Genomic DNA, 14,685 nt, shown 5'->3' on the forward strand with positions numbered 1-14,685 from the left:
AAACCAACCTAACTAACCAAGAACCAACCAAACTAACCAAGAAACAACTTCATCAGATGACAGTCTTATAACATGTTATACAATAAATCTATGTTTTGTTCGAAAAATGTGCATATTTGAGGTATAAATCATAGTTTTACATTGCAGCTACAATCGGAAATAGCACCGAAGCAGCTAGAACAATTACAGAGACCAAATTGAAATACCTAAATACTCATCATAAAACATTTATGAAAAATACATGTTGTACAGCAAATGAAAGACAAACATCTTGTGAATGCAGCCAATATTTCCGATTCTTTAAGTGTTTTACAGCGAAAACACAATATAGCATTATATTAGCTTACTACAATAGCCAACCACACAACCGCATTGATTCAAGCCAACAGTAGCGATAACGAATAAACCAGCAAAAGATATTAATTTTTTCACTAACCTTCTCAAAATCCATCAGATGACAGTCCTATAACATCATATTACACAATACATATATTGTTTGTTCGAAAATGTGCATATTTAGCGGCACAAATCGTGGTTATACAATGTGAATACGTAGGCAAAATGCAATAAAATGTCCGGAGAAATCTTGGAGAGGCACCTAATCTAATCAAATAACTATTCATAAACTTTACTAAAAAATACATGTTGGACAGCAAATTAAAGATAGCTTAGCTCTTAATGCAATCGCCGTGTTAGAATTCTAAAAATAACTTCAGTACGACATCCAGCTTACGTTATTGCGAGAGAGCGCCCAAAATCAAAGCGGAAAACACAACGACACATTTTCAACAGAAATAGGAAATAACATCATAAATGGGTCCTACTTTTGCTGATCTTCCATCAGAATGTTGTACAAGTGGTCCTTTGTCCAGAACAATCGTTGTTTGGATTTAGAATGTCATTTTTCCCTCTCGAATGAGCAAGCAAAACTTGCCAAGTGGCACGAAGCTCTCCATCGTCAACAAACGCAAAGAACGGAACACGCCAAAACTCCCGAAAAAAATTCAATAATCTGATTAAACTATATTGAAAAAACATACTTTACGATGATATTGTCACATTTATCAAATAAAATCAAAGCCGGAGATATTAGGCGTCTATAACAAAAGCTTTTCAGAAGCCAATGCGGAAGTCCTTTCCGCGTCTTCCTGAACAGAGGAAATTGGGGTCCTGTCATTCCAAGCTGTCTCTTTTGACCATAGAAAGAGCTTGAGACCCCATTTCACCTCTCACAGCCTATTGACATCTAGTGGAAGGCGTATGAAGTGCATGTATACTAATAGAATTCAAGCAAACGATTAGGGAGGCCCTGGAACAGAGCCTCGAGTTCAGATTTTTCACTTTCTGACAGGAAGTTTGCTGCAAAATGAGTTCTGTTTTACTCACAGATATAATTTAAACGGTTTTAGAAACTTGAGAGTGTTTTCTATCCAATAGTAATAATAATATGCATATTGTACGAGCAAGAATTGAGTACGAGGCCGTTTGAAATGGGCACCTTTTATCCAAGCTACTCAATACTGCCCCTGCAGCCATAAGAAGATAACAGAAGTGATTTAGCAGGCGAAAATCTGAGAAAAATCCATCCAGGAAGTTGTTGTTTTTTGTTTGTAATTTTCTATTCAATGCCATTACAGTATCCATTGACTTAGGACTCAAATTGCAGTTCCTATGCCTTCCACTAGATGTCAACAGTCTTTAGAAATTGTTTCAGGCTTGTATTCTGAAAAATGAGGGAGTAAGAGCAGTCTGAATGAGTGGACCCTAAAGTGTCACAGAGCTTTTTCATGCGCACGACCGAGAGAGTGCCTTTCTTGTTTACCTTTTATATTGACGATGTTATTGTCCGGTTTAAATATTATCGATTATTTAGGCTAAAAACAACCTGAGGATTGAATATTAACATCGTTTGACATGTTTCTATGAACTTTAAGGATACTATTTGGATTTTTTGTCTGCGGATTACTGAAGAAAACGTGCGAGCAAAACAGAGGTTTTTGGATATAAAGAGAGACTTTATCGAACAAAACAAACATTTATTGAGTAAATTAATGTCTTCTGAGTGCAATCATATGAAGATCATCAAAGGTAAGTGATTAATTTTATCTATTTCTGACTTGTGTAACTCTTCTACTTGGCTGGTTACTGTTTGTAATGATTTGTCTGCTGGGCGATGTTCTCAAATAATCGTAAGATATGCTTTCGCCGTGAAGCCTTTTTGAAATCTGACACGGTTTTTGGATTCGGTGTATGTTTTCAGAATTTTTATAATGAGTATTTCTGTATTTGAATTTGGCACTATGCAATTTCACTGGATGTTGGCCAGGTGGGATGCTAGCGTCCCAAATACCCTAGTGAGGTTTTAAGAAGGAAAGAAATTCCACAAATTAACTTTTAACAAGGCACACATGTTAATTGACTACCTCATGAAACTGGTTGAGAGAATGCCAAGAGTGTGCAAAGCTGTCATCAAGGCAAAAGTAGGCTACTTTGAAGAATCTCAAATATAAAATATATTTAGATTTGTTTAACACTTTTTTGGTTACTACATGATTCCATATGTGTTATTTCATAGTTTTGATGTCTTCACTATTATTCTAAATGGTAAAAATAAAGAGAAACCCTTGAATGAGTAGGTGTGTCCAAACCTTTGACTGGCACTCTAGTTCTTATCATTGACTATAGTTCTACTTTACTGTGATGCTACTTTATCATACAGAGATGAGTTTCCCAAAACATAATCATCTTAGGCACTAAGATAATTGTTCCTCCATTGCCTAATGGACTTCACCTTTTACTGCAGTGGGCTAAATCAGGGTCACACAGAGGTTACATCCCAATATTACACTTTATATACCCTACCGTTGAAAAGTTTGGGGTCACATAGAAAGGTCCTTGTTTTTGAAAGAAAAGCAAAAAAAATTGTCCATTAAAATAACATAAAATTGATCAGAAATACAGTGTAGACATTGTTAATGTTGTAAATGACTATTGTAGCTGGAAACGGCAGATTTTTTTATGGAATATCTACATAGGCGTACAGAGGCCCATTATCAGCAACCATCACTCCTGTGTTCCAATGGCACGTTGTGTTAGCTAATCCAAGTTTATCATTTTAAAAGGCTAATTGATCATTAGAAAACCCTTTTGCAATTATGTTAGCACAGCTAAAAACTGTTGTTCTGATTGAAACTGGTCTTCTTTAGACTAGTTGAGTATCTGGAGCATCAGCATTTGTGGGCTTGATTACAGGATCACAATGGCCAGAAACAAAGACCTTTTTTCTGAAACTCGTCAGTATATTCTTGTTCGGGGAAATGAAGGCTATTCCATGCAAGAAATGGCCAAGAAACTGAAGATCTCGTACAACGCTGTGTACTACTCCCTTCACAGAACAGCGCAGACGGGCCCTAACCAGCATAGAAAGAGGAGTGGGAGGCCCCAGTGCACAACTGAGCAAGAGGGCAAGCACATTAGAGTGTCTAGTTTGAGAAACAGATGCCTCACAAGTCCTCAACTGGCAGCTTCATTAAATAGTACCCACAAAACACTAGTCTTAACGTCAACAGTGAAGAGGCGACTCCGGGATGCTGGCCTTCTAGGCAGAGTTGCAAAGAAAAAGCCCTATCTCAGACTGGCCAATAAAAAGGAAAGATTAAGATGGGCAAAAGAACACAGACACTAGACAAAGGAAGATTGGAAAAAAGTATTATCGACAGATGAATCTAAGTTTGAGGTGTTCGGATCACAAAGAAGAACATTCGTGAGATGCAGAAAAAATGCTGGAGGAGTGCTTGACGCCATCTGTAAAGCATGGTGGAGGCAATGTGGTGGTCTGGGGGTGTTTGGTGGTGGTAAAGTGGGAGATTTGTACAGGGTAAAAGGGATCTTGAAGAAGGAAGGCTATCACTCCATTTTGCAACGCCATGCCATACCCTGTGGACGATGCTTAATTGGAGCCAAATTCCTCCTACAACAGGACAATGACCCAAAGCACAGCTCCAAACTATGCAATAACTATTTAGGGAAGAAGCAGTCAGCTGGTATTCTGTCTATAATGGAGTGGCCAGCACAGTCACCGGATCTCAACCCTATTGAGCTGTTGTGGGAGCAGCTTGACCGTATGGTACGTAAGAAGTGCCCATCAAGCCAATCCAAATTGTGGGACGTGCTTCAGGGAACATTGGGTGAAATCTCTTCAGATTGCCTCAACAATTTGACAACTAGAATGCCAAAGTACTGCAAGGCTGTAATTGCTGCAAATGGAGGATTCTTTGACGAAAGCAAAGATGGACACAATTATTATTTCAATTAAAAATATTTATTTATAACGTTGTCAACGTCTTGACTATATTTCCTATTCAATTTTCAACTCATTTCATGTATGTTTTCATGGAAAACAAGGACATTTCTAAGTGAACCCAAACTTTTGAACGGTAGTGTACATCACAGAAGACTGAAATATAACACAACTGTTTGACATAGAAACACCAGATTTTTGGCGCTTAATTATAAAACTTTTTTTTTTAAATAAATTATCAAAAATGTAACCACTAGGTAATGTGACTTTATCATGATTATGAGTAAGAAACATTTATTCCAGTGTCAAAATCCACTATTAAGTGTAAATAGGATACATTTGGTCATAAAGTTAGTCCCGTCCAAAACTGAGATTTACAAGATAATTTAAAAAATGTGTCACAAAATGAAGGGTGTGTAGCAGTTTTCCTTGGGTTGGGTTTATTTCAATCCTGCCCACATACCCACAGCTGGCAACACCTAAGTAATCATCAATTCGGAGCACAGCTGCAAGTGACTCAATCATAATGCTCATGGTAAATTTGGTTTGACTTTGGATATCCCTATGGGGCTAGTTAGGGACCATCAGTAAATTACACAATGTACATGGGACAATATTTTAAATGTTCAATAGCTCCAAATTTCAATGACTTAACCTCAAACCAATGATATATAGTAGACATTCATATACAAACATTGAAAGCTTTAAATTAATGAGAAGACTAAAAGGTGTGCAACATGAAAATAGTTTCCCATTTACATTGTGGAATATATTGACAGTCCCTAACTAGCCCCACAGATAGGCTATCCAAAGTCAAACCAATGGTGACACACTGGCCAGCTGAAGCTAATTGGCCAAAGAAGTTGGCTAGCTTGCTAGCCAAGGCTAAATCCAGACACAAGACTTGTTTACACTGTTTCAATCTCATTCACAGCTGCATTTCCTAATGAGGAGGATTTAAACCAAGGCTAAATCATTCATTTCATCCATCCTTTAAAATGATCTTAGTGCGAAAGTTGATTCTTATATTTAGGTGGAAACTCATGTATAACGAAAAACTCTGCCTGTATTTCCCTGTCGGACTCTGTCCCATTATTTCCCTTGTCACTCCCGTCATCCTTCCCACCTTCATTCTTCCCTGCATCGTTCTCTCTCCAGTCCCAGCAATGATCACGTCGCACCCCAACACCACCATGGCCATTAAGGGCCAGATTAAGGAGCTGAACTGCACAGCGAGGGGGGAATGGCCTATCATCATCCGTTGGGAGCGTGGTGACACGGTCATCGACCCCGACCGTAACCCTCGCTACGCCATCACCACCAGCCCCAACGAGAAGAGTGATGAAGTATTGTCTACGCTGAAGGTGAGTTACACACATATACTGTAGACATATACACACAAACATACAGTCAGACACAGAAACAGACACACAGATAACACGCACACCATTTAGAGGGTTAGGACATCAGATACACCAAATTGAGGATCTGAGATCAGATGAGATGTGTATGGAAGTGGCTTTACGTAGTCTGCCTCTCTCTGTCTCTGTGTGTAGCTGAAGCCAGCAGAACGTGGTGACTCGGTCTTCTTCTCCTGCCATGCCATCAACTCATATGGAGAGGGACGGGGACTCATCCAGCTCACTGTGCAAGGTCAGTGGGTCAGACAATCACCCAGATGGAAATGCTTGGGTCACATTCATTAGCGCACACCGTAGCAAAGCGTTTTGCAATGGAAAATGCTAGTTCAGGTAATCATCCCTGTTTCAGTCCGTTTTCTTCCGTTTGGTGCCTAGTGAATAGACAACTACCTGCTTACTGTGACATGAATCGGGAGAGAGCAAAAATCAGTACAGGATCGCTTTCTTTCACACTATGCTAATGTTCTATTCCCTCTACACTCTTAAAATCAAATGTGCTATCTGGAACTTAAAAGGGTTGTTCGGCTGTCCCCATTGGAGAACCCTATTGGGTTCCAGGTAGAACCCTATTTGGTTCCATTTAGAACCCTTTCTACAGAGGGTTCTACCTGGAACCCAAAATGATTCTACCTGGAACTAAAAAGGGTTCTACCTGGAACTAAAAAGGGTTCTACCTTACATCTTTCTCCTTTCTTTCTTTCTCTCCCTCTTTCTCTCTCAGAGCCCCCAGACCCTCCAGAGTTGGAGGTGAGGGAGGTGAAGGATCGGAGTATGAACCTGCGCTGGACCCAGAGATTTGACGGCAACAGCATCATCACCAGCTACGACATTGAATACAAGAACAAGACCGGTATGCCAGGGGACAGCAGGGGTTCAACTGGGGATTGACTATTAGTCGGTACTGAGAACATAACTATAACCTACTGGGAACATAACTATAACCGACTAACGTGTCTTCTCTCTTTTGTGTGCACACACACACACACACACACACAAACACATACACACACACACACACACACACACACACACACACACACACACACACACACACACTCACACTCATAAACACACGCAGATCCATGGGAGTTGAAGCATGCCACCCGTAAGATCTCTCCCACCAATAACCAGGCCAACGTCGTGGATCTGCACCCTGCCCAAGTCTACAGCATCCGTATGTTCTCCTACAACAAGATCGGACACAGTCAAGCCAGCAAGGAGCTCACCATCAGCACAGAGGAAGCACGTGAGTTTAACACAACCACACACACACAGTGCCTTCAGAAAGTATTCAGACCCTTTGACTTTTTCCACATTTTGTTACGTTACAGCCGTATTCTAAAATGTATTAAATAAAACCCTCAGCAATCTACACACAATACCCCATAAGGACAAAGTGAAAACAGGTTTTTAGATCATTTTGCCAGTTTATTAAGAATAAAAAACAGAAATACCTCATTTACATAAGTATTCAGACCCTTTGCTATGAGACACGAAATTGAGCTCAGGTGCATCCTGTTTCCATTGATCATCCTTGTGATGTTTCTACAACTTAATTTGGAAAGGCACACACCTATGAGAGCAAAAACCAAGCAATGAGGTTGAAGGAATTGTCTGTAGAGCTATGAAACAGGATTGTGTCGAGGCACAGATCTGGGGAAGGGTACCAAACAATGTCTGCAGCATTGAAGGTCCCCAAAAACACAGTGGCCTCATTCTTAAATGGAAGAAGTTTGGAACCACCAAGACTCTTCCTAGAGCTGGCCGCCCGGCCAAACTGAGCAATCGGGGGAAAAGGGCCTTGGTCAGGGAGGTGACCAAGAACCTGATGGTCACTCTGACCGAGCTCTAGAAATCCTCTGTGGAGATGGAAGAAGCTAACAAAATGTGGAAAAAGTCAAGGGGTTTGAATATTTTCCGAAGGCAGTGTACAAGCACACACACAAACACGCACAAACGGATATCGATGAAATGACCTTTGACTGCACTGAAAAAGATTGACTATCTCTCTTTTCCTCCCGCCAGAGCCCGATGGTCCTCCTATGGAGGTTTTCCTCCAGCCTATGACCTCGCAGAGCATCCGCGTCACCTGGAAGGTAAACCACCTGTAGATTCAAGATTCAAGACTATTACAAACATCATAGCAATATGACATGAGATGCTCTTTACAGGTCGAGGACCAGTCTGAAATTAAAACCTAGAATCGCATATCTGTTCACGCCACAGAACTCTATCAATGTCAATTTTTATCCTCTTTCATTCTCTCATCCCTCTCTTCTCCCTCTCTCCCTCTAGGCCCCCAGGAAGGAGCTTCAGAATGGGGTGATCCGGGGTTACCAGATTGGTTACCGTGAGAACGGGCCTGGCAGTAACGGCCAGTACAGTATCGTGGAGATGAAGGCTACAGGGGACAGTGAGGTGTACACCCTGGACAACCTGAAGAAGTTTGCCCAATATGGAGTGGTGGTCCAGGCCTTCAACAGGGCCGGCACAGGCCCGTCCAGCTCTGAGATCAACGCTACCACACTGGAAGATGGTAGGGGGAATGGAACCAACATACACACATGTACGCATGCACACACACACACACACACAATCCTTGATTGGTGTTCTAATGTGTTTTCTTAGCAGGAGCCCTAATGTAGACATGTTTGAGTAAAAATAGTCCAAATGACCAGTTCTTACACGGTTCATACTAGTCAGACTTAGAGGGCCAAATATACCTGATCCCTCTACCTTTGTCACCCTCCTCACCTCATCTTTGAACATTCCCAAATGATTCTTTCTCCTTTGCGATCAATTATTTTTTAGATATCTCCCTTGTTACTTCATCTCTGACCTCTCTCTCTCAATTCAGTTCAATTCAAGGGGCTTTATTGGCATGGGAAACATATGTTAACAATGCAAAAGCAAGTGAAGTAGATAATAAACAATAAAAATCAACAGTAAACATTACACTCACAGAAGTTCCAAAAGAATAAAGACATTAACAAATGTCATAGTATGTATATATACAGTGTTGTAATGATGTACAAAGGGGAACATAAATAAGCATAAATATGGGTTGTATTTACAATGGTGTTTGTTCTTCACTGGTCAACCTTTTCTTGTGGCAACAGGTCACAAATCTTGCTGCTGTGATGGCACACTGTGGTATTTCACCCAATAAATATGGGAGTTTATCAAAATCGGGTTTGTTTTTGAATTCTTTGTGGATCTGTGTAATCTGAGGGAAATATGTGACTCTAATATGGTCATACATTTGGTAGGAGGTTAGGAAGTGCAGCTCAGTTTCCACCTCGTTTTGTGGGCAGTGTGCACATAGGCAGACCTGACTCTCAAGAGAAGACAGGCTATGGCGGCCTTTCTCAATAACAAGGCTATGCTCACTGACTCTGTACATAGTCAAAGCTTTCCTTTAAGTTTGGGTCAGTTACAGTGGTCAGGTATTCTGCCACTGTGTACTCTCTGTTTAGAGCCAAATGTTTTTTTTGTAAATTCTTTCCAATGTGTCAAGTAGTTCTCTTTTTGTTTTCTCATGATTTGATTGGGTCTAATTGTGTTGCTGTTCTGGGGCTCTGTGGGGTCTGTTTGTGTTTGTGAACAGAGCCCCAGGACCAGCTTGCTTAGGGGACTCTTCTCCAGGTTCATCTCTCTGTAGGTGATGGCTTTTGATATGGAAGGTTTGGGAATCGCTTCCTTCTAGGTGGTTGTAGAATTTAACGGCTGTTTTCTGGATTTTGATAATTAGCGGGTATCGGCCTAATTCTGCTCTGCATGAATTATTTGGTGTTGTACACGGAGGATATTTTTGCATAATTCTGCATGCTGAGTCTCAATTTGGTGTTTGTCCCATTTTGTGAATTCTTGGTTGGTGAGTATACCCCATACCTCACAACCATAAAGGGCAATTGGTTCTATAACTGATTCAAGTATTTTTAGCCAGATCCTAATTGGTATGTCGAATTTTATGTTCCTTTTGATGGCATAGAATGCCTTTCTTGCCTTGTCTCTCAGATCGTTCACAGCTTTGTGGAAGTTACCTGTGGCGCTGATGTTTAGGCCAAGGTATGTATAGTTTTTTGTGTGCTCTAGGGCAACGATGTCTAGATGGAATTTGTATTTGTGGTCCTAGCAACTGGACTTTTTTTGGAACACCATTATTTTGGTCTTAGATTTACTGTCAGGGCCCAGGTCTGTCAGAATCTGTGCAGAAGATATAGGTGCTGCTGTAGGCCCTCCTTGGTTGGTGACAGAAGCACCAGATCATCAGTAGACATTTGACTTCAGATTCTAGTAGGGTGAGGCCGGGTGCTGCAGACTTTTCTAGTGCCCTTGCCAATTCGTTGATATATATGTTGAAGAGGGTGGGGCTTAAGCTGCATCCCTGTCTCACCCCACGACCTGTGGGAAGAAATGTGTGTGTTTTTTGCTTATTTTAACGGCACACTTTTGTTTGTGTACATGGATTTTATAATATCATATATTTTTCCCCCAACACCACTTTCCATCAATTTGTATAGCAGACCCTAATGCCAAATTGAGTCGAAAGCTTTTTTGAAATCAACAAAGCATGAGAAGACTTTGCCTTTGTTTTGGTTTGTTTGTTTGTCAATTAGGGTGTGCAGGGTGAATACGTGGTCTGTCGTACGATAATTTGGTAAAAAGCCAATTTGACATTTGCTCAGTACATTGTTTTCACTGAGGAAATGTACAAGTCTGCTGTTAATGATAATGCAGAGGATTTTCCCAAGGTTGCTGTTGACACATATCCCACGGTAGTTATTAAATCAAATTTGTCTCCACTTTTGTGGATTAGAGTGATCATGCCTTTGGTTACAAATATTGAGGGAAAATGCAAGAGCTAATGATAATGTAACAGTTTTAGTATAGCCAATTGGAATTTGTTGTCTGTATATTAGAACATTTCATTGAAGATACCATCAACACCACAGCTCTTTTTGGGTTGGAGGGTTTTTATTTAGTCTGTAGTTCATTCCAGGTAATTGGAGAATCCAGTGGGTTCTAGTAGTCTTTAATAGTTGATTCTAGGATTTCTATTTGATCATGTATATATTTTTGCTGTTTGTTCTTTGTTAGAGGGCCAAAAATATTGGAGAAGTGGTTTACCCATACATTTCCATTTTGGATAGATAATTCTTTGTGTTGTTTTCCCAGAAGTGGTTAGTCTATGGATTCTTCAATTACATTGAGCTGATTTCTGACGTGCTGTTCCTTCTTTTTCCGTAGTGTATTTCTGTATCGTTTTCGTGATTCACCATAGTGAAGGCGTAGACTCAGGTTTTCCGGGTCTCTATAGTTTTGGTTGGACAGGTTTCTCAATTTCTTTCTTAGTTTTTTTGCATTCTTCATCAAAACATTTGTCATTGTTGTTCGTTTTCTTCGGTTTTCTATTTGAGATTTTTAGATTTGATAGGGAAGAGGTCAAATATACTGTGAAGATTTTCTACTGCCAAGTTTAAATCTTCAACCTTACAGTGGAACATTTTGTCCAGGAAGTTGTCTAAAATGGATTGAATTTGTTGTTGCATAATTGTTTTTGGTAGGTTTCCACACTACATTCCTTCCATCTATAGCATTTCTTAATATCACTCAGTTCCGTTGGCTTTGATGCTTCATGATTGAGTATTGCTCTGTTCAAGTAGACTGTGATTTTGCTGTGATCTGATAGGGGTGTCAGTGGGCTGACTGAACACTCTGAGAGACTCTGTGTTGAGGTCAGTGATAAAGTAGTATACAGTACTACTGCCAAGAGATGAGCTATAGGTGTACCTACCATAGGAGTCCCCTCAAAGCCTACCACTGACTATGTACATACCCAGCGTGCGGCAGAGCTGTAGGAGTTGTGACCCATTTATGTTGGTTATGTTGTCATAGTTGTGCCTAGGGGGGCATATTGGGGAGGGAATGTTGTCACCTCCAGGCAGGTGTTTGTCCCCCAGCGTGCTGAGGGTGTCAGGTTCTTGTCCGGTTCTGGCATTTAGGTCGCCACAGACTAGTACATGTCCCTGGGCCTTGAAATGATTGATTTACCCCTCCAGGATAGAGAAGCTGTCTTCATTAAAGTATGGGGATTCTAGTGGGGGTTATAGGTAGCACACAGGAGGACATTTTTCTCTGTTAAGATCATTTCCTTTTGAATTTCTAGCCAAATGTAAAATGTTCCTGTTTTGATTAATTTAATGGAGTGAGTTCGGTCTGCTCTATACCAAATTTGCATACCCCCTGAGTCCCTTCCCTGTTTCACACCTGGTAGTTTGGTGGATTTGACTGCCAGCTCTCTGTAACAAAGAGGGCAACCAGTGGGTCCGTCTCCTCTATACCAGATTGCTTGTAGGATGACAATGTCTGTATTTCTGATTTCTTTGATGAAGTCTAGGTTCCTGCTCTTTAGGCCAAAGGCAGATGACCTCAGGCCTTGGATATTCCAGGATGAGATAGTGAAGGCTTTGTGTTCCATAAAGTGACCAATGTTGTGTGGTTTGGCCTCAGGCCAGTAAGTGTGAGCAGAGCCTGCTGAGCATCTGGTACATGCCATTGGCTTGGGCTAGTGTAAGAGTGGGGGTTGGGCCTGTTTGCCCGCTCACGGCCTGGGCGTATGTGTGACTTCCATGTTGAGGCCCTCTTTGTGGGGATGGGGTGGGCAGGAGGGGCATAGGTCTGATCTGAGCGGGCCTAAATTGGGTGTGGGAATGGTTGACTTGGGGGGGTGTTGATTGGTTGGGGTGGGGGTGTGTATGTGGCTGGTGGTGTTGTGGTCTGGATGTAGGTCCTCTCGGCGTGGGTCCTCTGCTGGTCTGGGCGGGGTGTCTATTGATCTGTTGCTCCTGTGTGACGTGTTGGGGCTGCGTCTGAGCGCGATGTAGAGTCCGGGTGAAGGTGGGCACTGCTGCCTTGTATAGGTGGACCTGGTCATAGAGGCTTTTCAAGTCCGAGGTGGGCCAGGAAAACATTTGGGTTTGAGGTACAGTCACAGGACATACTTGTGTTTGCCCGCTCTCTCTCCCCCCATCCCTCTCTCTCTCTCTGTGTCTGGGTGATCTCTAGCGGGGCGTCTCTCCAACACTCTCCTGTGTATTCCTCTCCTGTTTGTAGTTTTCCTCTGGACATGTAGGATAACCTTACAGAACTCTGCATGCAGGGTTTCAATGGAGTGTTTGTCCCATTTGGTGAAATCTTGTTTTGCAAGTTGACCACACACCTCGCTGCCATAAAGTGCAATTGGTTCAATGACACATTCAATTAGTTTTAGCCCAATTTTAATAGGTATTTAAATTTGAATTTGTTTTTTAATAGCCTAGAATGCCTGCGTGCTTTCTCAGTTCATTCACTGCATCATCAAGGTGTCCAGTTGAGCTTATTTTTAAACCTAAGTAATTGTAGTGTGTGCACTACTCTATATATTTTGTACCAATTGAGAACTTTGGTCTCTTTGGTCTCTCTCCCTGTGTCTGGGTGATCTCTAGTGGGGTGTCTCTCCCACACTCTCCTGTGTATTCCTCCTCTCTCTCTCTCTCTGTCTGGGTGATCTCTAGCGGGGTGTCTCTCCCACACTCTCCTGTGTATTCCTCCTCCCTCTCTCTGTCTGTCTGGGTGATCTCTAGCGGGGTGTCTCTCCCACACTCTCCTGTGTATTCCTCCTCCCTCTCTCTGTCTGTCTGGGTGATCTCTAGCGGGGTGTCTCTCCCACACTCTCCTGTGTATTCCTCCTCCCTCTCTCTGTCTGTCTGGGTGATCTCTAGCGGGGTGTCTCTCCCACACTCTCCTGTGTATTCCTCCTCCCTCTCTCTGTCTGTCTGGGTGATCTCTAGCGGGGTGTCTCTCCCACTCTCTCCTGTGTATTCCTCCTGTCTGTGTCTGTCTGTCTGGGTGATCTCTAGCGGGGTGTCTCTCCCACACTCTCCTGTGTATTCCTCCTGTCTGTGTCTGTCTGTCTGGGTGATCTCTAGCGGGGTGTCTCTCCCACACTCTCTCCTGTGTATTCCTCCTCCCTCTGTCTGTCTGTGTGATCTCTACCGGTGGTCTCTCCAACACACTCCTGTGTATTCCTCCTCTCTCTCTGTCTGTCTGTGTGATCTCTACCGGTGGTCTCTCCAACACTCTCCTGTGTATTCCTCCTCTCTCTCTCTCTGTCTCTCTCTGTGTCTGGGTGATCTCTACCGGGGTGTCTCTCCAACACTCTCCTGTGTATTCCTCCTCTCTCTCTCTCTGTCTCTCTCTGTGTCTGGGTGATCTCTACCGGGGTGTCTCTCCAACACTCTCCTGTGTATTCCTCCTCCCTCTCTTGATGTTTTTCTCTTGCTATGAAATATGAAAACACACTCTATGAATACACACACGCACAAGAACGCGCACACACACACACACACACAGTTGGCTGAAGCCCTGTTGGTCCAGAGCATTGCTTTTCCCAGTGGCTGTCTCCGTGGTGACAGTGATATTGATGGCCATTATGATAATAGTGATAACAACAAGCATACTAAAAATAATTCTAATTAGCTTGTCTCTCTCTTTCTGTTTGCTTCCTGCCGTAATTATCCACAGCTGAACGCATTGTCTCCCTGCTCCCTCTTTTCATCTTTTTCCTCTTCCTCTCCTCCTATGCCCGCGTTCCCTCCTCTCCTCCTCCCCTCTCTCTCTCTCGCTCCAAAAAAAACACCTTTCATTTGTCTCTCTGCCTCTACTCCCTCACAAGCTGCCTCACATCTTCCCCCCCCCAATCTTTCACTCTAGTCTCTCCATACTTCCCTCCCTTCTTGCCTGTTTTGATGTTTTCCTGGTTCTTCCTTATTCCTCTCCCAGTTTTTCTCTCGCCTCCCTGTCTCTCGTGATTCCTCCGCCCTTCCCTCGCTCCTCCCTCCTCCTTTGTGTTGTATTCAAGGTGAATTGATAGTAGTAGGTTGTGATGGTGTCAGGTCTGGATCGTTGCGAGTGGTAAGGAGC

General features: G+C 42.4%; 1 protein-coding gene across 1 annotated transcript in view; it reads left to right on the forward strand.

Moving 5' to 3' along the window:
- The window catches only part of LOC120018669 (Down syndrome cell adhesion molecule-like protein 1 homolog), a 139,415-nt gene that overhangs the window by 108,605 nt on the left and 16,125 nt on the right, over window positions 1-14,685 (forward strand). Inside the window, exons 12-17 of the mRNA XM_038961868.1 lie at window positions 5,459-5,664; window positions 5,857-5,953; window positions 6,443-6,571; window positions 6,800-6,967; window positions 7,747-7,817; window positions 8,017-8,257. Coding sequence (XP_038817796.1) covers window positions 5,459-5,664; window positions 5,857-5,953; window positions 6,443-6,571; window positions 6,800-6,967; window positions 7,747-7,817; window positions 8,017-8,257 — 912 coding nt within the window. The remainder of the gene's footprint in view (window positions 1-5,458; window positions 5,665-5,856; window positions 5,954-6,442; window positions 6,572-6,799; window positions 6,968-7,746; window positions 7,818-8,016; window positions 8,258-14,685) is intronic.

Source organism: Salvelinus namaycush, chromosome 23 (genome assembly GCF_016432855.1).
Source record: "Salvelinus namaycush isolate Seneca chromosome 23, SaNama_1.0, whole genome shotgun sequence".
NCBI classification, from domain to species: Eukaryota; Metazoa; Chordata; class Actinopteri; order Salmoniformes; family Salmonidae; genus Salvelinus; species Salvelinus namaycush.